Below are 21,816 nucleotides of genomic sequence, written 5' to 3'. Positions count from 1 at the left end.
CCAATGGTTCGTAACTGCGCTGTCTTGTTGTCGTGTGGCCCCCCAAGGAGCGGTGTATGCCGTAAAGTCTGAATGGCATCTGCGGAATGCCAAGGTCCTACCCTGACTTCGTTGGAGCCGGAGGAGGAGAGAGTGGTGGATGGAGGAGCTATGCGCTACGAAACGTACGGCAACGGCTAAGAGTGTGTTTCTGGGTTGGACCAAGGTGATAAGCGCATTTCGCCGTAGCTGCAATGTCACTGGGCCTCGCGTCTCTGGAAGAAGCGTCGTAACTTTGCGTTGGATGACAGCCAGTCGCAACAGTCACTGGACGAAGGATGTGTGGAGGGGGTGAAGATTCACAACGTGCCGGCTGCAGCCCAAAGCACAGCACAGCATAGCATAGCACAGAACAGAACAGACCCGGCCGAAGAACACAAAACAGGGACCAGGGATCGGGGTCCCGGTTGCGTCAAGCCGGGCCAAGGACGGCCGGCGCTCAGAAAGGGATGTCAGTTGCCCTCCATCTCAGGCACAATACATGAGTCTGGGGAGCATCGTTGGCAAGTCAAGCTCCACTCGGGCACTGCTAATGCTGCTACGGAGAGAGCTATGCATGGCAGGAAGCTAGCTGTCGATGGGTGTCAGCAACATGGCCATGCTCTCATGCTCAACGTGCCACCCTCAGAGAGACGATGGTGGGAGGCAATGACTGCCATGTCAGCACGCAGCTAGCGCCTCCAAACCCTTCGTTGCAGCGTGCACATGGTGATGAGAAGACATGGGATGGGATGATGCGAATCACAGGGCGTGGCTCTCCCATTTGCTCGGCACTTTTAGACGAGCTAGGAAGACGTCAGATGAAAGCGACCTCGAGCTGCGGAGTAGGAGTGTGATGCTGATGGGTGCGTGGTAGAAACCCTGGCAGGACGGTGACATGCCGTATCGCCACCCTCGACGGTGGTGAAGTGACAGCAGCCATCGGCGTCCCGATGAGGGCGACGATACACCTAGTCAATGGTAGACGGTGAGCGGGTCTGTGACGGGATTCGGAGATCAGCGGCCCATCCCTGAGTCTAGCAGCCAAGGGCAGCCAGTTGAGTACGAAGGCGAGTGCGAGGACGGATGAGCAAAGCATGCGGCATGACATTGCATGCTGGGATGAAGCAAGGTTGCTGTGGCGGTCAGATACACACAATGGAGGACTGGGCATGGCATGGGAATTCCGGGAGCGGAAAAGACGCAATTTGATGGCGTATGATTTACAGGCCGAGAGTGTTGAAGAAGATTGAGGTGGAATAGAGCCTGTCGTCAGTACAGACTGTGGAATGCAAGGTTGGATACGTCACTGGGTGGTCGGTTACGGATGCTGGAGGTGTTTCGTAGGGCAAAGGAGGTCGGCAGGTCGTTGCGCCAACAGCGATAGCGTCGTGCTCTCGGTCTTTGGCTTTTGTGGCGTGTCTCTTGATCGGCCAGACTCGCATGGCAGGGTGGATGTGGCGTATTCTGGCAAGTGCTGCTGGTGTGTTAGCAGGCAGGATGGGCGTCTTTGTCTCAGCTTGTTCCTTTGACGGATTCAAAGTGTTCCATGGAGCAGAAACGTTTATCGGGGTATTGGTGGAACAGGCGCGCCCGCGCTTTGAGCAGTGCTGCAGCACCGAAAAGACCCTGACGTTTCGTACTCTGTCGTGTGGGTTTCTCATCCTCTTGTTCCTTGGTCCTTTTGGGATTTGTCCAGCCCTCGGAAAGCGGATATCGGGTATCGAATCTTCAAGTTTGATGATTTGTGATTTGAGTGCAAGTGCCTGCCACCCTCCCCCCCCCCCCCCCCCCCTGGGCACCCCTTGAGCTTTCGGCAACGTATCGGATCGGTAATGAGGTTGCCTCCTGTCAGAGCTCATCTTGCAGCGGACGAAAGGGAGACCGAGGGGGCCTGGTCGGATAGACGCCGTGCGATGCGACGCTACGATGGGAGCGAGGCCGTTCAGGATGCGACTCCGCGGTGTTGCAACTTGTCGATATCGAAGACCGGCAATGGGAGGCCGTGAGTGGATGACGGTGTCGCAGCGGTGGATGGTTGTGTTGTCCAGCTGGCTTCCATGGAAGATTTCACCTAGAGATTGGCGATGACCTGTGCCTTGGAGTTGCAAATCCAAGTACGTACCTACCTAGGTACCCAGGGTCAGGTACACACTGGAGTGCCTCAGTCTCCACTTGGTGCCGTGAGTGTTCGCCTTAGGTTGGCTGGGGGTCCTTTCCGCGGGACCCACCAGAGCTTCATGTTCCTTCCCAGTCAAGCAAGTGTGGAAGACTTTTTGGAGAAAGGCACCTGGGTCCTGCCCAATATTGCAAGGGCGGCCAAGTCTTCAAGGGCAGCGCAAGGGGCCGGGAAGGAGACAAGTGGGGAATGATCCGGTTGAGGCTGCCCAGAGGCCCTGGTCTGCCTATTTCCGCCTATCACCCGCCGGTGATCGCCCTTTTCCCCATCTCACAATCTGGCAGATGCCCTGCTTGTTTCCCGTTTATTCGAGGCAGTGTGTCGGAAGTCCACAATTGCTTCAAGCAACTCCCTCGCTCCGTCCGCTGCCATCGACAACATGGACGCAAACCCAAACCATCACGACATCGCCTACAGCGCCTTCGCCCAAGTAGGGAAATACTACTCCGTACCACGTCAACTATTGCCATGCTAGCCATTGAGTCTTACTCATTCATCTCCTCCTCAACCCTGGATGGCGGCATGGCCCCGGGGGTCAGCTTGCTGCATCCCTAGCCTTCCTTACCCGACACTAATAAGGTCGGGTGCCTCGACCTTACCCTAGGTACTTCCTGCGGTAGGTAGGCAGGCACCTTACCCAGGCAGGTGCAGCGGCTGCCACATCGTCTTCTCGTCACTGGGTCAATGAGGGCCTTAAACCCAATTCGCCTTACCCAACATGCGCGCATGCCCATATCGCCCAGTCACCACCCACAATACGGCGTACGTTTCTATCGACCTACCTACTTGGTAGGCACATGTATCCGTACGCATGTCCAAGTGCGCTACGCTACGTACGTGTCGTGCACCTGGCCAATCTAAGGCAATGCAACGCTAATTCCCAGTCAGACATAGGACGCCCCGTCAAGCCAACTCGAATATCTACTTACCTCACCGTCCACATTTCCCAAGTCTTGACCCAAGGCATTGCTCGGCACTAAGGCACCCTCAAACTATCGGCACCATCGTTGAGTGTTTTGTCATGATAATGGAGTCGTCCTCAGACCTTGACTCGGGGCACTGGCCAAGACTATCCGCCGCCATCACCACCACTTGGCCGCTGCCATGTCGACTGTCATGACCTGCAGCCTTACACGCACTCCCTCTCTACGAATCACTCGCCTCTTTGGGAATAAACCGCCGCAAGTTATCGCTCCATCCTGGCATGCCATCGTTTGACAAACTCAACTACGTGACAGCCTTCAAAGTGTGAGTTGTCCATCCCCCCTCTCCGAAATATAGTTTACTCTGACGTCCCTCCCGATTCACACCCGTCAGCCGCTGGCTCCACTGCACCACCAGCAGCTACTTGTCATGCTTCCCCGGCCTAACCCGCATCGGCTCGTCTCTCTTCCTCGAACTTAGTCCTAAGGAAAGGGCTGCCCTGAATCGCAACGGCCGACGATCCCCGTTGTCTCTTGTACCCTAACCGAATAGCTTTTGTCCCTCACCTCTCACTGGATGGAGTTTGGTCCGAAAGGTGGCTGGATGGATCTTGTCCAGAACACGAGGGCGCTCAGATGACAAGTCTGAAGGAATATTGGCAGTGAGCTGGGCAGCATATTTTTGGTGAAACCACCTAACGGAGGCCCTTCTACCCCTTTCATTCAATTTGGCAGTTGATTCCTCACCAGTCGCTCGCCGCCATGGTGAGCGTGCTGTTTGGCTGCTTGCGCACAGTCTTCAGCTCCCAGAGCTACCTACCCATGCTGCAAATCTTCGAGAATCTCCAAATTCACTGTTGTCTGCTGACCAAGAGGCGGGAAGATCATAAGCCTGGACCACCGTCGATCCTGATCAACCAGCCGAGCGCCAAAGCCCGAAAAGCCCAGGCCCGGCCGGCTTGTCAAGCACACCTAGCGCCAACTACTCTAAGACCCGCTTCGAGTCTTCTTCAATCTTCGGGCCTTGGCTTTCCACATATTCACCGGTGATAGCCTCTCAAATTCCCAGCGCCTGCCAACGCCCATCGATATCGTACAAGTCGATCCCGTGGGCCGTTTGGCTAAGTCAACAGGCGGTGGCGGCCAAGCTTCATCCATGGGTAGATGGACCTTGGCGGCGTTCCGTCACAGCTCATAGCCGCATTCATGCAGTCATCGTCGCTCCGCCAAATTGTGTCAACTGCTCACTCGGGCCAGGCCCGGTCGATCACCAGCCTTAGGCCGTCCAACGCTGTCGTCCGGCTGCTGGCGCTAGACTGGGATGCCGTCTGCAGCTGTCAAGTCGCGGTGGCTGCGTGTTTTTATCTCCGAATGTCTCGTCTCGCCTTTCTTCGGCTCGTTCTGAGGCGCTCTCTAGTAGACCGAGGATGTGGTGAAAAGCGTGGGCAAGATGCGAAATGTGGCGCGCCTAGACGTCAATCCATCACGCTTGTCCATGTTTTAGTCCGAAAGGGACCAAGGCCAGTGGCAATCACTCGGCGGGCTTGGTTGTTAATTTCCCGCCCCCGTTGCAAATCGGCCTCACGATAACAAACAGTGGGCTTGAGGACCTGGCTTGATGCTCATTCTGGCCTACGCCGTCGTCAGTGGCTGCCGTTCTCTGACGCCCTTCACCGACGTGTTCGCCGAGTCTCCCGTAATCCTTCGCGGAAGGACAGAGTTTCAGACCACCAGACCTGACGAATGATGTCCCAGAAGATCGCCCTTGATCATCCCACCAAGGTGCGAACAGTCCATCTGACCGCCAGGGACGCTCGCTGAAGTCCTCTGCGCGCTCAACTTGCTGCGACGGCACAATTGGGATGGCAGTCGCTCAGCTCCTTGACCTGGCCCAAGAGTGCAGCATGCACAGCAACTTTGTCCAGCGCAGTGGTGTCGGTTCCTGGGACGCCACGGGGATTTTTAGGCTTTCAACGACTTGAACTCAAAACTTCGTCATCGCCAATGCAGGCGTTTCTTCGGCTGCCACATCCACCTGATACATTAGCCCCTGGGGACACTGACAAGCCGGTTTGACGGTTTGCTATTAGCTCAGACCTGTTGTGACAGATATAGGTGAGGCTGCGAGAGCTGCTGTCGATCACCCTTTTGGCCTTTTGCCTCCGAGACCCCCGGATCGGCAGGGTTGCGGTCGGCGTGCTGTTCCTGATCGGCGGGTCACCAAAGGCAGGCTTGGCAGAGGCACCGAGTTAACCGCTCGGCCGAGACGGAGCCGGTTGCGCACCGATGTGATCGGAAGCTCGCCATGTCTCGGCCAGGCCATGTGGAATCGATATGGAGTTGATGTACGGATAGACCCACAAAAGACGGCGGCAGAGCGGAAGAACGGACGGGACATGGCGGCTGACGATCTTCAGCGGGACGCAGTTTGAGCACCATGGAAGACACTTGGCGTGAGGAAACAGTAGCTCACGTGAGATCGCAGCGGGGAACGAATGCTTAACGCCGGAAATTCCACTTGTGCTGGCCACACCGGAATTCCCACCTCATGCATTCCACAGATGACCAATGAGGACGGCGCGCTAAGCCCCGTCCTCGGGCAATCGGCGCAAAAGATGTCCGACATTGGTCATCGAGATGGGCACGCATCTGCCTAGCCAGCGTGTTGGCCATTGAAGAGATAGCCCGAGAAGACATCTCCAGTGACCTTGACAACTCAGGTAACCTGATACTGTCTGCGGTATTACGTACTGCCATTGCATCTGCGTCATTGCATCCGTATACGTCAAGTCTGACACCCAACACAGCCCGCCCCTGGATGCAGGTTCGGAGCTGAGGCCCACTTTCGGCGCGCTGATATCGCCTGCTGCAGTCTCGGATGCAAAATTTCGCCGCCGCATCATGGGTACCGACGGCGGCGAGCAAGCTGAGACCGGCCCTGTCGGCCAGGGCTCCGAGCCGTTGGCTTGCGTTACCTGCCGGTCCCGGAAGCTCAAGTGCGACCGAGTGAAGCCGGCATGTAGCCGGTGCGTGAAAGTCAAGGGAGAGTGCGTGTACCCTGAGTCGAGAAGGAAGCCCGCGTTCAAACGACGAAACGTTAAGGAGCTTGAGGAGAGGCTAGGTATGGCAGTTGTATCTCCGTGGCTGGACGTCGCTCACGATTTGTAGCTCAGGTGGAAGACCTTCTCAAGGAGGCGAGTAAGGAGGCCGGCAAGGTGAATGAGGCCGCTGCAACAGCAGGAGATCTGGACAGTCGGATCAATGTTGGTATGGACGACTTCACAGTCGACATCGACACTTTTATCGCGATGCAAAACGGCTTTGCTGGTGAAACTGCAGACCTCCAAGCAGGACTGTCAGCTCATAATATCCCAGAGCCTCAACCGCAAATGCCCAGCTTTGGCGAGTCATCTGGAGAGTTGATTGGCCTTGGTCTTTCGGAGGCTCTGCCCCCTTTTGAGATGATGGAAGATCTGTATGGGCAATCCCTTGCCCTTGGTGTGAACGTTTGTCTAACTTTCTTAAATAGTAACAAGAGTTTCTTCGAGCGACAGCAGCACTTCATTCCAATCATCCATCCCGGCAGGTACTTCCAGTCGTTCTACTCGGCGCCTCACAAGCGTCCGCCCATGTGCCTGCAGTATGCCGTCTGGGCCATGGCTTCGAACGGACATGAAAAGTATTCCCAGTATCACGAGATCTTCTACAAGCGAGCTCGGCAATACGCAGACGCAGATGAGATGAGAGGCTATGGCGAGCACTTTTTGACGGTTCAGCATGCACAAGCTTGGGCGCTGATTGCGACAGACGAAGCGAGGTGTATGTATTTCACGAGAGCCGCCATGAGTTCAGCAAAGTGCGTGCGTCTTGTAGAGATGATGGGTCTTCATCGCATCGATGGGGATGGCCAGGAGATGGCTCCAACGCTCGCGCCGCCAACGTCGTGGGTTGACCTGGAGGAGAGAAGGCGGGCGTTTTGGGGAGCTTACTGCATCGACTGTCACGCCAGTATCTCAACGGGCTGGCCGACTTTGATCGATCCGAACGAGGTAAGTCTTTCCTGGCATACTCGAGACAAAATCGCTAATCCGATAGATTACCACTCATCTGCCATCGTCCGAGGAGGCGTTCAACTCAGCTCGTGAAGAGAAGACGTCTACGATGCAGGACGCCTTCAAGGGGGCGTCGTACTCCACGTTCGCGGGCGCCGTCATCATTTGCTACGTCTTCAACATGCTCCTGAAGCATGTTCACTGGGAGAGACCCAACGACCGACCCGGAGACTTCGAGTACGGCGAGTTTTGGAAGCGTCACAGGGACATTGATAATCTGTTGTCAAGTGCCTTCATGTTCTTGCCCGAACGCTTTCGTCTGCCCCAGAGCATGAAAGACCCAACGGCCGTCCACACGAATCTCAACCTCCATGCATCCATCATCTGCCTGCACCACGCCGCGATCGATAGGATAGAGCAACACAAACTGCCTGAACAACTCAAGACTGCTTCACAACTCCGACTGCGTACTGCAGCCGAAGAGGTGGTCAACATCGTCAAGCTAACAAGTCACACGAACTCCGGCTACGTAAGTCGACGACCGCCTCTGTCGCCCCTGTTTTCTTGTTGTCCTAACGACCTCTCATAGAAAAGCCCTCTCGTTGCTCTATCGCTGTACTCAGCTGCCTCCGTGTACGTGTACAATGCCAAATGCGACCCACAAAACGGGCTGTCGATGGCAGACTTGCAGAATCTCAAATTCATCGTCCAGGCGATGGAAGGCATCGGGCGTCGACACTTGATCACCCAGGCGTTCCTCCAGCAAGTATTCATGGACATACAGCGTAACGGTTTATCGGGTATCATCGACGTGCCCAGCCTGAACAACTACAAAAACACGTTCGGCTGGACTTGCTCCAATATTCCCCTCTTGGCACGAAGCTCAATATCGAAGCACACCGAGATCCAGCCCCCTCTCCCTGGCAGGCTGCCTCTCGGCAATCCTAAAGGCACTGCCTACGAAAATTATCCGAGAACGCACGAAGGGTGCAACGGACCAGTGCCCCCTCAGTCGGGTTGCCCTTCCAACTTAGGTATCTCGCAATCCGGGGTTTCTCTCACAGAACCAATGTCAAAACCGAGTGTTTCTCTCGGATACAACGCGAATGGGGCGCCTCCTGAGAACTCGTCAAATAAGAGGAGACGTACCTCTCTAACGACCGGCCCTGAAGTGGACCACGCCCAGGCAGGCCCATTCAGCGGCACATTCCCTTCAAATAAGAATATGAACAACGCGCCGCCTGCATCGCGCAATGGAATCGACGGCGTTGGAGGCTTTGCAGTTGGGTTCCTAAGAAACACGGGTATGATGCCCAAGAGCGGGTCATCACCGCATCTGACGCTGCCTCATCGCACGAACTCAACATCGCCGTCGCCGCCGTCTGCTTTTAACAAGAGCACCCCCTCACATTCGGTAGCCAGCAGTAGCACTACGCCTGGATACGGACCGGGAAGTACTACACCGGAAGACGGTGTCCAGGGCAGCAATGGCAGCGGCAGCGGCAGCGGCAGCATCATCAATGGCACGGGTGGCAGTACTAATACGAACGGGAACGTCAATGAGATCATTGACATAACCAGCATCCAAGCACAAGTGTCGGGCGCGGCGGCGTCGACATGGGACTCGAGGGGGCTGCAATATGCACCCAGCACCGACCCGATATCCTTTATCGATTTTGAGGCTGTAGGTGGCATCGATCCATGGAGCATGCTGACGAACATGGGCGATATGAGCTGGACCAACCCCGGCGGAGGTGAGGACACGACAGTCACAGGTGTAGATCTAGCAGGGGCAGGCGGGAAGGAGTAGAAGGCAGAGACAAGACGAGCAAGGCAGTCTCCAAAGCTCGCCAGAAGAAGTCGACCGGCTCTGTCGCTGGGCTTCTGTTCTCTAGGAAATGAATGATGTCTACGACGGCGGATGGTTCGGCAGGCATAAAATGGAATCAAAGGGGTCTCGGGCGGTGAGCGGTAATGGACGCACGCCGATGGATGGCGGACAGGCGTATAATGAACCTGGAATGCTGTATTGGCATCAAACAATTGTAGATATCACGTATCGTGACACGACGCATCTCACTCTGAATTCCATCTCACTCTGAGTACAAGAAGTCATCGCCAAAGTCGTATTGGACATACAACATGTGCATCGTTGACTGCCGAAAACAAGGTCCAAAGAAGCTCCTGACAATCCGATGTTTCTCACCCTCCCCAAAAGCCCAGACTCCGGTTTGCGGTTTGGCTCTTTGTCCTGCGACAAGGCACCGCCGGAATCCTTCGAGGGTCGTCAGCGCACGTGATCGATGGAGTGAACCGAACCCATGACGCCGGCCTCCTCTTTTTTCTCCTCCCTCCCAAGCAGCAGTCAGCGAGAGTCCACTGAGCAGCGCCATATTTATCATCCATCCATCGCTCCCCCCGTCCTATCTTTCTTTTGCCGAAACCGCACCGAATTCCACCCACCCAACTCTCCACTTCCCATCGTCACAGTCAGTTCAACCTCCCGCGAAGCCGCAAATCCAACCGGGAACGACGGGATGCAGAGGAGCCGCGCACTTACGCCCTGCACAAAGGAATAAATTAGACTATCTACCTAAGGTACACCTACCTGGGCTGAGGTCTACCTTACGTCACTTCGGCGCGTTGCGTTGCGCTGCGCTGCGCGGTGCACGCACGCGTTGGCGCACCCTACACCACCACCACCACAGCACGACCACCGCCGCCTGGGAACCCCCAAAACACCAAACAAACTCATGGACCCGCCGCTCAAGAGCCCCGGCTCGGCACATAGGGATACCTCACCCAGTCCCCCCGTGCCGAACCGGATCCGGCGTAATACAGCCTGCACCAGTTGTCGAGACTCCAAGGTGGGTTCACGTTCCTTTTGACTCCCTCGATGAATTAGTTACACTCTCCCTCTCTGTTCCCTCAGCCATGACTGCTCCTCCCCGCATGTGCCCTGTACCTGAGCGATGCTGCTCCGGATTCACTTCCAATTGGTCTTCCGACGTCGCCGTGTCATGCTCAGGTACCACGTTATCAAACCCTCAGCCTCCCAGCCTGTCTCATTTGCCGTGTAATACATATACATACTCTCAAGACAAAAGTACCTCGTCGCTAATTGGAGCCGTTGGAACAACCGCAATAGGTGAAATGCAATGCAAGCCTGACGCCGAACAAGCCGTGCCAGCGTTGCGCGAAGCTCGGGATCCAATGTGTCATTGACAAGTCCCACAAGCGCATAACCAGGAGAAGGTTGCTTGCTCTTCCCTCCCCTTTCCCCTGCCGTTTCTCTTCAAGTTCATCTCAAATGAGGCAAGGAACCATGTAATCTGATGCGTGCTCGTGTGACCTTGGCAGTAAGCTCGAACAACTGGAGAAGGAGGTCCAGACGATCAAGAATGCCGTCAATCCCAGTCCCGTCTCCGCCGCCGGCGTGCTTCCCCCGGCCGCCCTTCCGCTGCCGAGCCCGAGTTCGGCGTATCCCGCAAGCGCATTCGCGGACCGGCCGCCTCCGAGTGCCGGTCGGGTGAGTCTCCCTGCGTTGTCGCCTGTTCCTCACTCCCGGACGGCAGAGCAGGTCCCCACGCCGACGTTGACGTCGCACACGACGCCGACTGGACCACCGCGGCATCCGGCGCAGCCAAGGGCTTTGGGCTCTAAAGTGCTGTCGAGTGAGGATATTGACTTCTATTTTGACACGTAAGTTCGCCTCCCTTCCTGTTGACGTATGTCGCAGCGCTGATGAATGTGCAGCTATTTTGAACATTTCCACCCGTACTTCCCCATCGTACGGTCTCAGGACCCGGATAAGCTGTACAAGTTAAGCCCCATACTGTTTTGGACAATCATTGCGGTATCGTCGAGGCGGTACGCCAAGGACCCCGGCCTCTTTCAATTCCTGGTTGAAAACCTGCCAAAGGAGGTGTGGAACGCAGTGTCGAACCCGCCGATAAGCATATCGACCATCAACGCGCTGCTGGTCCTGTGTACATGGCCGTTGCCGACAATACGATTCCTAAACGACCCGTCCGCTTCGTACGTGGCGATCGCGCAGAATGCGGCGTTGCTGCTTGGCCTACATACAGGGCGTGGCACCCATCCCGAATTCTGCATCGGACCGAACCGTCAGACGGACATCACGGACGAGGAAGCGTGCTTTGCCTGGATGGGATATAATATCCAGGCGCAGAGGTATGGTTGAGTGTCGAGTGTCGAGTCGTTGGTTGGCTGACTTGAAATCAGGGTGGCTTCGAGCAATGGCTTGCCCCCGCCCGCAGGCTTCTTCAATGAAGCCGTCAACCGGGCCGCCGGTGGCAGGTCTTTGCCTGATGCTTTGGGGTACTTTGGTCTGTTGTATGAGATGCAAAAGTTTTCGAACCGACTTAACCGCACCATGTTTTCCGTGGCCGAGGAGGGCGAGGGCGTTTCGGACTCTGTCATACAGCTGTTGGAGGATGAGCTGAACAAGCTGAGGCAGCTGCAATCTCGGCACAACACGGGTACGCGGAACCTTTGCCATCAAACGAACATGACTAACAATACCGCAGACCTGGACCTGTTTACCATTCTGGCTGTGCAGTTCGAACTCCAGTCGTACTACTTCATACCCCTATCAACCGCCGACAAATCCACCTTCCGCCACAACGTGAACCGCGCATACAGCACGGCGCAAGCCATCATCAACCTCGCCCTGCGCCTCGAGAGCTCCCAGCGGTTCCTCTACCACGCGCCGCAGCACGTCTTCCGCACGGTGCTCGACGCCGCGACGGTCGTCTTCGACGTGCTCCTCTCGGGCCACGCGACGGACCTCGAGCTCGCCAACGCGGAGGTCTCGATCAAGAACTCGCAGGAGGCGCTGCGCCGGTGCTCCGTGCAGGAGGGCGACTTCGCGATGCGGGTGCTGCGGATGACGGAGTCGTACTGGAGCCTGCGGCACATCATGCCGCCGCTCGAGGCGCCCATCTCGCGGTATCCGCACCGGACGGGCGCGGTGCTGGCGTTCGGGACGCTGCGGCGGTGGAAGAAGGAGCTGGACCAGGCGAGGATGGGGCAGCAGCAGGGCGGTGGCGCCGGAGGGCAGACGGGCGGAGGGGCCGGAGGAGGAGCGGGAGGAGTGGGAGGGGGCGCGGCGGGAGCGACGCGTGAGTGTAGGGGACGGACGGCGGTGCTTGGGGGCAGTGTTGCTGACCTTGCGGCAGCGGCGGCGACGTATGCGAATAACGCCAACGTGTTGCCGACGAGTGATTTGCTACAGGATATCGACTGGTCGATGCTGATGGACGACTTTGACTGGACCGCAGGGGGCGCGGGGGAGCCCAACTTTTTGGGGCTTTCGTAGGGGGGGTTTTCCTTTTCACAGAAATGGGTTCCCGAGCACAAGCCGGCGTATGGGTGAGTTCAATCCGCATGATTTCGAGTGGGTGTGCGTTGTTGTTTTTATCCCTTCTTGTTCTGTCGAGAACAGACCGAGTAACAGATGGTTCGAGGGCAACTCGGTGGTATTAGGTGAAGCGACTTAAGTAGGTGGATGAAATGAAAAATGTACAGCTTTAAAGACGGCTCTCTGGTGATTTGAAGACATTGTGTGAAGAAGGAGCCCCGGGCATTCAAGTCCACCTCCTCTCGCAACTTCCAATCCACAAACCCCAACCCAAGACCTTGCCGTTGATGGCTTCCGCAACCTGCTCTTTCGTCGCCCGGGCCTCGAGCATCGACTTGTCCAGCGGCTCACTCAGCGCCACAACCTCGAAGAAGTCTGCAAGTGTCAATACGCAATCAATTTCAGCAGGATTTCGTGGCAAAAGGACTCACATCTGTGAGGCCCATGGTTCATCAGCGGCCTCGGAGCAACGTAGACACCCTCCCTCCTTCCCTTGCCCCAATGAAAGCCGCCCTTGAGCAGCGACTTGCTCTCATCTTCAATCTCAAAATCCTTGGCCGTGACCTCCCTCCTCTCAGACGGGATGCCGCCATATACTCTACATTCTCACCGTCAGCAAAACCGTGTCTCTCCCAAATGCAATCAGACAACACAAGAGGTTCTCTTACCCGTGGCAGATTGGCGTCGGCAGAGGCGCGTCCGGGTCCTCGGAGACGATGAGCCACTCCTTGACGCGCGCCTCGACGTCCTGCGGAGCCGTCCACGCGAGGGCGGGGATGCGGCCGCCGCCCTCGACGATGTACTCGGGCTTGAGCTCCGCGGGCGAGGGCCCGCAGTCCGGGGACGTCACGGTGAGGTTCTGCTCCTTGTGGGCGGCGAAGGCCGGGGAGGTGTAGAATGCCTTGGCGTCGTGGCCGCGGGAAGATTTGAGGAGCCAGCTGAGGGTGACTTCGACGTAGGGGTTCATTGTGGTGAGTGGCTTTGGGGTGTGGTTTCGGTCCTTTTATGAGATGCGGTTGAGGATGGATTAATGATGCTCGTTGGAACAGCCTGTGAGCGGGAATTGATGAGGTGTCGCTCATTGAGGGAGCAAAGAGACGGGACGAGGGGATACAGCACTTTATTATAGACACAGGTTTCAATGAAGCCCGTTTAAGCTTGTTTTCTGTAACGCGAACACAAATCCGGACGCTTGGTGCTTATCTCCAGACTCCTGGGACTCGAACATCAGACGGTCTTACAAGCCTCTCAACTCCGGGTAGCTTTCGCTTCGGTGCCGAATCGGGCATGTATCGGCCGGCCATCTTACTCTTCGATTGCGTAGGATTTCGAAACTCCATCTCGCGTTGTCCCTACGCCATCTACCATCAAGTCTGTCAATTTCTGGCCCAAAAGGCATATGTGCATTTCTGGAATGTTGAAAGAGAGTGTGCCCACCACGACGGCACGGGAAGCAAGATCGGTTTCGGCATCGGGGTCGAGCCTGAGCTTCCCGGCTTGGCAACTGCTTAGTACCCTGTAGCCTGCCTGCCTGCCCTACAGCGAAGTGCCGCCCCCAGCAATACCCGACCCCTGTACAACCGGTGGCGACCAATAGCGAGTTGTACCACAATCAACTTTCACGCTACATCAACACCTGAGATTCAACATCGACAGCTAGCTTCTTCCGCAGCCACGAGATGTCGACCTATGCCCGCAGTGGCATTCTTCAAGCCCTCTCAAGGCCTCGGTCACATGGTGGATTGTTGGCGCCCTTCAACGCCACGATATCGACGCGTCTACACTCATCACGCTCGTTCCCTGCCATCTTCGTTCGTGGCGGCACGTCCAACGGCCTGATCATCCACCGAAAGGACCTGCCCCCGCAAAATGATTGGCACACCGTCCTCCCGGCCGCCATGGGGTCCCCAGATCCTTACGGGCGACAGTTGAACGGCATCGGCTCCGGCATTTCCTCAACCTCCAAGATCATCGTACTATCACCGCCGTCCCGGCCCGATGTTGATCTGGACTACACCTTCGTCCAGGTCGGCATCAAGGATGGCAGCCTAGACATGGCAGGGAACTGCGGCAACATGTCGTCTGCCGTTGGCCCAATGAGCCTGGATGAGTCTCTGGTCGACAATCCTGAGATCGAGGAGCTTGACGGTCATAAGTATGCTGCCGTGCGCATCTTCAACACCAACACGTCCAAAGTCATTCTTTCCCGCTTCAGAGTCGATGGAAACCCGCCCAGATACTGCCCTGACGGCGGCTACACTATGGACGGTGTTCCTGGCACCAACTCACCCATCACCTTGAGCTTCTTGGATCCTGCCGGGGCTAAGACGGGCAAGGCCCTTCCTACAGGAAATGCTTGCGATTGGCTGCAGTTATCGAACGACAGGTCCATAAAGGCATCTCTGGTGGATGTCAGCAACCCCGGCGTCTTCGTCCGCGCCTGTGATTTGGGGATTCCCTCTGCCGAGGACCTCACACCTCAGGCCATTGAAGCAGATCCAAGCCTGAAGGCCGCCTTGGACGAAATTCGGCGTGCAGGTGCGTCCGCGATGGGCCTGGAACCTGGCGTGGAGAGCGTGCCCAAGATCGTACTCCTCTTCTCCGATACTCGCTCACCCGATGTCGATATTCGCTGCCTAGCCATGTCTATGGGACAGGCCCACAAGGCTGTTCCCCTGACGCTGGCGCTGTGCCTCGGAGCGGCAAGTCAGATACCGGGAACTCTTGCGGCCCAGATTGTTGGCAGCAAGCCAAGAAAGTCTGTCGTTATAGGGCATCCGAGTGGGAAGGTGGATATTGGGACCACCTTTGAGGGCAGCAAAATCAAGTCAGCAGATCTCCACCGTACTGCGCGGGTGTTGATGAAGGGTCAGGTATTCTATTAGCAGAACGAGAGATGCAACGCTGACATCGTCACCGCCATGGACAGCAATTCGCTGTGGTGTCGTGTCTCGGGCCCGAGGCATTGGATGCTGACGTCCGGTGTGATCGAGACGGCGGACAGCCATAGACATCGGGCGGAGGCGTAAAGGAATCCTGGGTATGCGCGCTTGTGTAACACGAGATTTCAAATAAGCGCCCCGTGTCCATAGGGCCGACCTTTGCGCCATAACACAGCGACTTGCGAGCCGGAGTACAAGATAACGAGCAGGATGTGGAGAGGAGCACTGCCGGACGGAGCGAGTTCCGTTGATTGACTGGCTGAGCAGAGCAATCGTTTGGGCTTGCGGTGTACGGACGTAAAAACCTCTCGTTGCGCCTAACGTCTGACATGCATTCAACGTCGCCTACGACCAGGGACGATTAGCTTCTCACTGCGTCACACCTTTGGTAGTGGGGGCTGTAAATGGCTCACGAAGGTGCTCGACAGCTCTAGAACCCCAGTCCGCAGAGGCCGGCCGGGGGGCGACGTCGGGTGGGTGTCATGCCGGACCCCGGTCTTCCACGGGAACTGCAGCCAGGGTCCGGAGACATCAGCCAGGCAGCAGCATTTTGCAAAGATTAATCGACAACTCTCCATTCGAACATGTTTCGTGGTTCGACAAGCTACGTCGCTCCCCGCACGCAACCATGCATCTCGCAGGCGCAAGAGTCTCTATACCAAGAATCCTCCGCACCGGCACCCGAAGAGGAAACATTTCCTCTTTCGGAATTGCCGCCAGTCAATATGCACGACGTTGTCCATCTCCACGATAGGGCAACCCCATTGGCGAAGCGTACGTGATTCTCTAAGTGGACAGACAACTCATTCGGAAGTGATGCCATAAGAAGTTGTCTGTATCCATCATGTTAGACGATGTTTGAAGGAGGTCGGCCCTGAAGGGCTGCAGAGTTTCAGCAGCCGTCAATTGCATACCTCTTTGCAATGTTTGTTACCAACATGGACCACTTCAACGCCACTGTCCACAATGGGAATCTTGTCTCAACGCGGAGGGGGCTCCAAGTCTCCAAGTCGAAACACCAGGGAACCCAGTTCATCAATACTTCCGCGGCTTCGGACTCAAGCCGCGAGGAACCTAACGCTTCAGACTCCTCGCGACCACTGGACCAGAAATACAAGTTCTTGAGCCAACAAAAGGAGCCCCGCAGAAGCGTGTCAAAACGCGGCAAGAGTTCTCATAACTCGTCGGATGATGAAAAGTACCGGGTGCGCAAAGCCAGGGCATCGAAGAAAGCCCAAGAGCCCGGCTTCGTCATGGAGACCTCGGCACAGCTGGGAACCGTCGAGGCTGCCATTTTTGACGACACATGGCGCATTCCCCGGAGCCCCATCCCATGGCTGGCCTCGTGGATGGGGAATCTTTCCGAGAGGGAGAAGTGTCTCGTACAACTCTACCTCAAGCTGGCCCCGACGAAGATGTACCCGTGCGAGCAGATTCTCGAATACAATCCGGTTCGAGGGTCTGCTTTCATCGAAAGAATCAAGTCCAGCGAGACGAGCCTGAATGCCGTGCTCATGACGGCCTGCTACGCGGAGATGTTCCTACAGGGCGAATGGTCATCTCCAGAGTTGCTGTACCACGTCTCCAAGGTGTGCAGCCTGGTTAATGACAGGCTTTCAGACCGCACCAAGAGAGATTTCGACCAAGGGATGCTTGAATGTGTTGCTCAGTTAGCCATCACGGGTTGGAACGTGGGAAGATATGATCATTGGAAGGTTCACATGCAGGGTCTTAAGCACATGATCGAACTAGAAGGGGGGATGAAGAGGGAATGGAACTACCTCCTAAACATGATACGAAGGCAAGTTACCCTGTGTGAATAGTTGACGTTTTGCTGACCTTTTCCATGCAGGGCTGACGTTAAAGGGGCCGTCTACCTGGGCCTCTTACCGTACCTTGATTATCCCAGGTTCTTCAATGCAACTACGGATGCACTGCCGGATCAGGTTCGCACGAGAATTGTCAATGAAATGTCCAACGTTCTCTACCAGTGCGGGCTTCAGTCATACCTCGCCAATGCCATGATATCAACAGCTCTGTTCGCGGGCGTGCTGCGCCTAGCGTTCGCGAGCCCCAACCGGGAAGTTCTTCTCAACCCAGAAGCCTTTATTGAAGAATGGCTTTGGTGTGAGTACCAGCTTGTGTTGTACGGCGGGGCACTCCGTGAGGATTGCCTCAATGACTCTCTGGGGGAGCTCGACGAGCTCACCGTCGCCGCCGACCTCGGGAACTCCGAAGCCGTCGCCGCGGCCATGGTGCGCAGTCTATACACGACCAAACCGGTCCCTTCTCCGGCGGAGAATCTTCTCGAGCCGGTGCTGCGCACGGCTGCGATTGTATACCTTGAGACGATTGTACCAGACGAGCCGCGCAATCCGATGGTTTACTCCGTGCCCCTGAATCTCCTCTCAGCGTCAGTGCACAAATTGACACAAAAGTTACAAGAACGGCAGTCTAGAGAAGCAGATGACGGCGAAGGTGATTTGGACGACGGTTTGCCGTCCATGGAGGCCCTGAGGCCGGTCATGATATGGGCATGTCTGGTGGGGTCCGTCATGTCCAAGCTCTGCGAGACGGATCTGGTCACAATGGGCATCCTGTTTGATCGCGGCTACTATGGGCAGTGTCTGTCCCTCGTTATTGGGCCCGAGCCCGAGCATGTCGATCGCCTCACCGAGAAGGACCTTGCTCTCTGCAAACTCCTAGACGCGAGAGGTCTGCGAATCCGGCAGCAAGACGAGCGTGCTCTTCTCAGGGCTCTGCTGAGGGAGCATGCGTACGGATGCCCTCTGTTAGACTTGGCGTATGTGTAACGGACTGGACGTTACATTGGCGGCAAAAGGGACACCACACCAATGATTTGTAAACTGACTTGGTATGGCATCAAGGGTTAGGGCGATGGTGGGCACATTGGTTAGGCGCAAAGGCATTGTTACACAGGCATCTTCGGACTTTGAAATTGAACACTCGAGCACATGCAAAGGGTACACCTCCCGAGCCATGATCCTCGGAATATCCAGGGACCGACCGGCCTAGAAGCCTTGCTCGAACCGTCCCGTGTGCGGTGCAGTGTGTGGAATACGTGCCGCATCCCGGCAGAACGGCCATGCAGGAGGGCTGCATGCCACCTGGTCCTCACTGCGGGCCCGCGACCCGTCCTCACGTCAGGAACTTTTCTTTCCCGTCGTTCTTGGGCCAATGGGAGATGCACAACGCCGCTTATCAAAAGGTCTGCTGGCCAATTACCTAGGTACGTCTTCATGTTCGAAATGTCGCTGCCTTGAGCTCGGTGGTGCTTTTGCTATGCTTGTCGTGCCCGCGCGCTCATGTTGTCATCATCATCATTAAGAAAGAGAGAGAGCCCGGCAGAGGCTCCGCCCGCTGCAACGTTACCCATCGTATGAGAATGACTGAAGAAATAGTAGCATTAGCATGTATGAAGGCGAAAGCGAGCTCGTAGTTGGCAGGACTATCGTAGACTTTTCAGAGGTCGAGGGTGTTGGAGACTCCCAACTGGGCGTTCGAATGAAACATTATCGAATCAGGAGACTTGCATCTCATTAAACCCCAACGTAACCCCATCTATGCACTAGACCTGTACCATCAGATCACCGTTTGGGTGAGTTTAGAGGTACATGGTGTGATGAGTCGAATCCGGGCCCGAGGGCCCGGCTGAGTGGGTCTGTCAAACCCGAGAAACGGCGGTCCAATCCCGGACCCTCGGACTTTTTGTGGAATTGTATAGGGGGCCGAGTGGCCTCAGATCATTCAAAACGCAGTTTTTCCTAATATTCCAGCCGCTACGTACGGCAGAATATGTTAGAAGAAAGAGCCTGGAATAATGCCCGTTGGACAAACGACCTGTCATGGTTCCTTTGTGCTGCGACAAGTTGGTGTGACCGTCGATCTTCGCCGCGGGGTCTCTCTGTCGAGTTAAACGCGCGTCTGTGGCCTGGCCCCCATATATGCTGTGTTACACAACGCTTCACACCATCACGCATGCGCGTTCCTCAGCACAGCTGACAGCGAAGTCGGGAATCGCTTCACCCGTGCGTCGGGGGGTGCTCTTGGCGTTGCTCCTCGGCGGGTTAGACGTGGCCGGCGAGTTTTCAACTTAAACGGGGGCTTCTTGTTGGTGGAAAGGTTCCCTTAGGGACTTTTACGGAACCGGCATGGCACGCAGTAAGCTCAGTCTCTGCATGCGAGTATGGGCTGTCGTCTGGTTGGGAGCCCAATGGACCGGCCGGGTCTCCGCCACTGCGAGTGTGATGATTCGGCGTCCGACTCCCGCCAAATTTCTGGGGATTTTGTGCAGATGCGGAGTTGCTTTGGTTGGTGAGGACAAGAACGCTGCTTCAATGTCCAGCAGCCGTTCCAGGGCAGAATCCCTGCCCTTACATGGCTCTTCTAGGCAGAAGCATTCCTAGAGAGCAACTCCACTGATAAAGCCAACTAACTTATAGAAAGCTGACTTCTTTTACATTCGAATTTCTCTGATTACATGCTGGACTTTTGGCATGACAAGAATGGCTGTACTTTTGCTCGGGGGCCACTGGCTTCGTGGTTGTGCCCTCTATCTCAAAGAGCGTCCCAGGTGTGTTCACAATTCACAGGCATATCAACATAAGAAGTATAGGGAGCGTGTTTTATTGTTTTGTGTAGACTCAATAAGATATATGAGCAATCTCTTCGCATGTGCCAAAGCTGGTAGTCCCGAGATCCGTCATGTTCTGGTTCAAGCAGCAGCAGGCGATGCGGGAGCTTCCGGCTTGCGGCCAACAACGCAGTATCTAGCTTTGTTAGTAATTGGGAATCATGCACTGAGCTCAGAACCTACGTTGGCCAGTATGCGTGGATGCTTCGATCCTTGACGTCTTTACGCACATCAACGAGAAATACGTTCACTTCTTCCGGCTTCCAGTCCAAAGCGCGCGTCAGAGGAGCCATGGAGAATGCTTCCAGGCCGGACAGAACGTTCTCGTTGTTCCAGATACCCAACTCCTTATAGGTTGTGTCTTTGGGCCAACTGTTAGAAGGCCACTTATAGACGCTCATGGTAACATCCTGGAAGCCAACTCTGGTCATGAGATCTCGGATCTTAGCCATCTCCACATAGGGCCTCCCAAACTTGACTGACGCTTCGTAGAGAAACTTCGCCCACTTTGAGAACGCGCTATCAGGCTTAAGCGTTCCGTCATCGGAGCGGGGGAAGAGGTCTATCTCCTGGAGTTCGAGGTAACCCCCAGGCTCAAGGTTGCTGGAACAATCACCAGAAAGTCAGGCTCTGAAACTTACGCCCTAGATGCAGATTATGCCTGGCAAAGGAAACTCACTCGTAACATTTGCGCAGATAGATCTCCCAATCACTGATACTCGAGGTCATCAGTCGGCTGTGGATGTATTGGAATGGCCGCGACCACGTCCATTCCTCTTCAATGTCGTCGATCTCAAACTTGACGTTGGGGGGGACACTGAGACCGATATCGTCAGCACACTCTGCAATTCAGTTTTTGACAGGTACTCCGAGGGTGATTCTCACTGTCCGGGCATGATCGCCGACAGGTCGTTTCCATAAACCTGTTGGGGAGAGTCTCGTCAGCTGTTTTCATGTGGTAACAAATGTTACGATATCAGAGATAGTGCCTACATCAGCCTCTGGGTGCTCGTCCCCGAAGTTAAGAGCCCAAATTCCTGTCCCAGTGCCGACGTCGAGAACCCGACCAACAGTGGTGCCCTCTTTGCATGGCGGGGCAACACCAAGCCGGTCATCGAGGGTGAGAAGCCACAACTGGTGGACCAAATCTGGTCATGTTAGCTAGAAGCCTTTGATTCGTTGAAAATACATACCATGTCTTTCGCTCTCCCTTTCATCGTTAGGATAATTGTACTCTGGCACCAATGTGAGACCGTGTCTTTATTTCATTGCTGAGGCAGAAACTGACTCCCGTCCTTGTATCGATGGTAAGTGCGTCCGTTCTCTACTTGGTAGTCGAGGAGGGAACTGCGCAAGCTAGTACTAGATGAGGCAATGCTCTGCGAAAGCACAAAGATCAAAATTGCGTCACTGATTCGATGATTTGAGGCTTGAACTAACTGTTCCGACCTCAGATCTGTTATCGTCATTCTAGGACAGCATTAGCAGATGAACAATCCATGGTGTTGTGGCAGAAAATACTTCTTCATCCACGGCTAGCACCACTTCCGGGTTGTGCTGAGGTTGAGCCATCTCGACTGGTTCAGTAAGCGTGACGATTCACACCAAGAAAGACATAGTGAACTTGAAAAAGAGAAGAAACTATTTGAGAGAAGAGAAAACAGG

At 55.6% G+C, this 21,816-nt stretch overlaps 6 protein-coding genes across 6 annotated transcripts; 4 read left to right on the top strand and 2 right to left on the bottom strand.

The window, feature by feature from the left end:
- Nucleotides 1–6,021: 6,021 nt before the first annotated feature.
- COL26b_002933 (uncharacterized protein) lies at nt 6,022–8,982 on the top strand (the record flags this gene model as incomplete). Its single annotated transcript, XM_053175839.1, has 5 exons — nt 6,022–6,241; nt 6,289–6,595; nt 6,650–7,169; nt 7,216–7,701; nt 7,762–8,982. The coding sequence occupies 5 exons, from the start codon at nt 6,022–6,024 to the stop codon at nt 8,980–8,982; spliced, it is 2,754 nt and encodes a 917-aa protein (XP_053040268.1).
- A 2,586-nt stretch (nt 8,983–11,568) lies between these two features.
- Nucleotides 11,569–12,513, top strand: COL26b_002932 (uncharacterized protein; the record flags this gene model as incomplete). The annotated part of the gene is made up of 2 exons (XM_053175838.1): nt 11,569–11,674; nt 11,723–12,513. The coding sequence occupies 2 exons, from the start codon at nt 11,569–11,571 to the stop codon at nt 12,511–12,513; spliced, it is 897 nt and encodes a 298-aa protein (XP_053040267.1).
- Nucleotides 12,514–12,781: 268 nt separating this feature from the next.
- COL26b_002931 (uncharacterized protein) lies at nt 12,782–13,522 on the bottom strand (the record flags this gene model as incomplete). Its single annotated transcript, XM_053175837.1, has 3 exons — nt 12,782–12,930; nt 12,987–13,153; nt 13,224–13,522. 3 exons carry the CDS (start codon nt 13,520–13,522, stop codon nt 12,782–12,784), a joined length of 615 nt encoding a protein of 204 aa, XP_053040266.1.
- A 712-nt stretch (nt 13,523–14,234) lies between these two features.
- COL26b_002930 (uncharacterized protein) lies at nt 14,235–15,440 on the top strand (the record flags this gene model as incomplete). Its single annotated transcript, XM_053175836.1, has 1 exon — nt 14,235–15,440. One exon carries the CDS (start codon nt 14,235–14,237, stop codon nt 15,438–15,440), a length of 1,206 nt encoding a protein of 401 aa, XP_053040265.1.
- Nucleotides 15,441–16,435: 995 nt separating this feature from the next.
- Nucleotides 16,436–18,310, top strand: COL26b_002929 (uncharacterized protein; the record flags this gene model as incomplete). Its single annotated transcript, XM_053175835.1, has 2 exons — nt 16,436–17,166; nt 17,350–18,310. The coding sequence occupies 2 exons, from the start codon at nt 16,436–16,438 to the stop codon at nt 18,308–18,310; spliced, it is 1,692 nt and encodes a 563-aa protein (XP_053040264.1).
- Nucleotides 18,311–20,232: 1,922 nt separating this feature from the next.
- On the bottom strand, nt 20,233–21,368 carry COL26b_002928 (uncharacterized protein; the record flags this gene model as incomplete). Its single annotated transcript, XM_053175834.1, has 6 exons — nt 20,233–20,287; nt 20,335–20,754; nt 20,831–20,968; nt 21,037–21,074; nt 21,145–21,285; nt 21,345–21,368. 6 exons carry the CDS (start codon nt 21,366–21,368, stop codon nt 20,233–20,235), a joined length of 816 nt encoding a protein of 271 aa, XP_053040263.1.
- Nucleotides 21,369–21,816: the final 448 nt, after the last annotated feature.

This window comes from Colletotrichum chrysophilum (genome assembly GCF_026319265.1).
Source record: "Colletotrichum chrysophilum strain AFK26 chromosome Unknown scaffold_15, whole genome shotgun sequence".
In the NCBI taxonomy this organism is placed as follows: Eukaryota; Fungi; Ascomycota; class Sordariomycetes; order Glomerellales; family Glomerellaceae; genus Colletotrichum; species Colletotrichum chrysophilum.
This window is presented reverse-complemented; position numbering and strand designations above follow the sequence as displayed.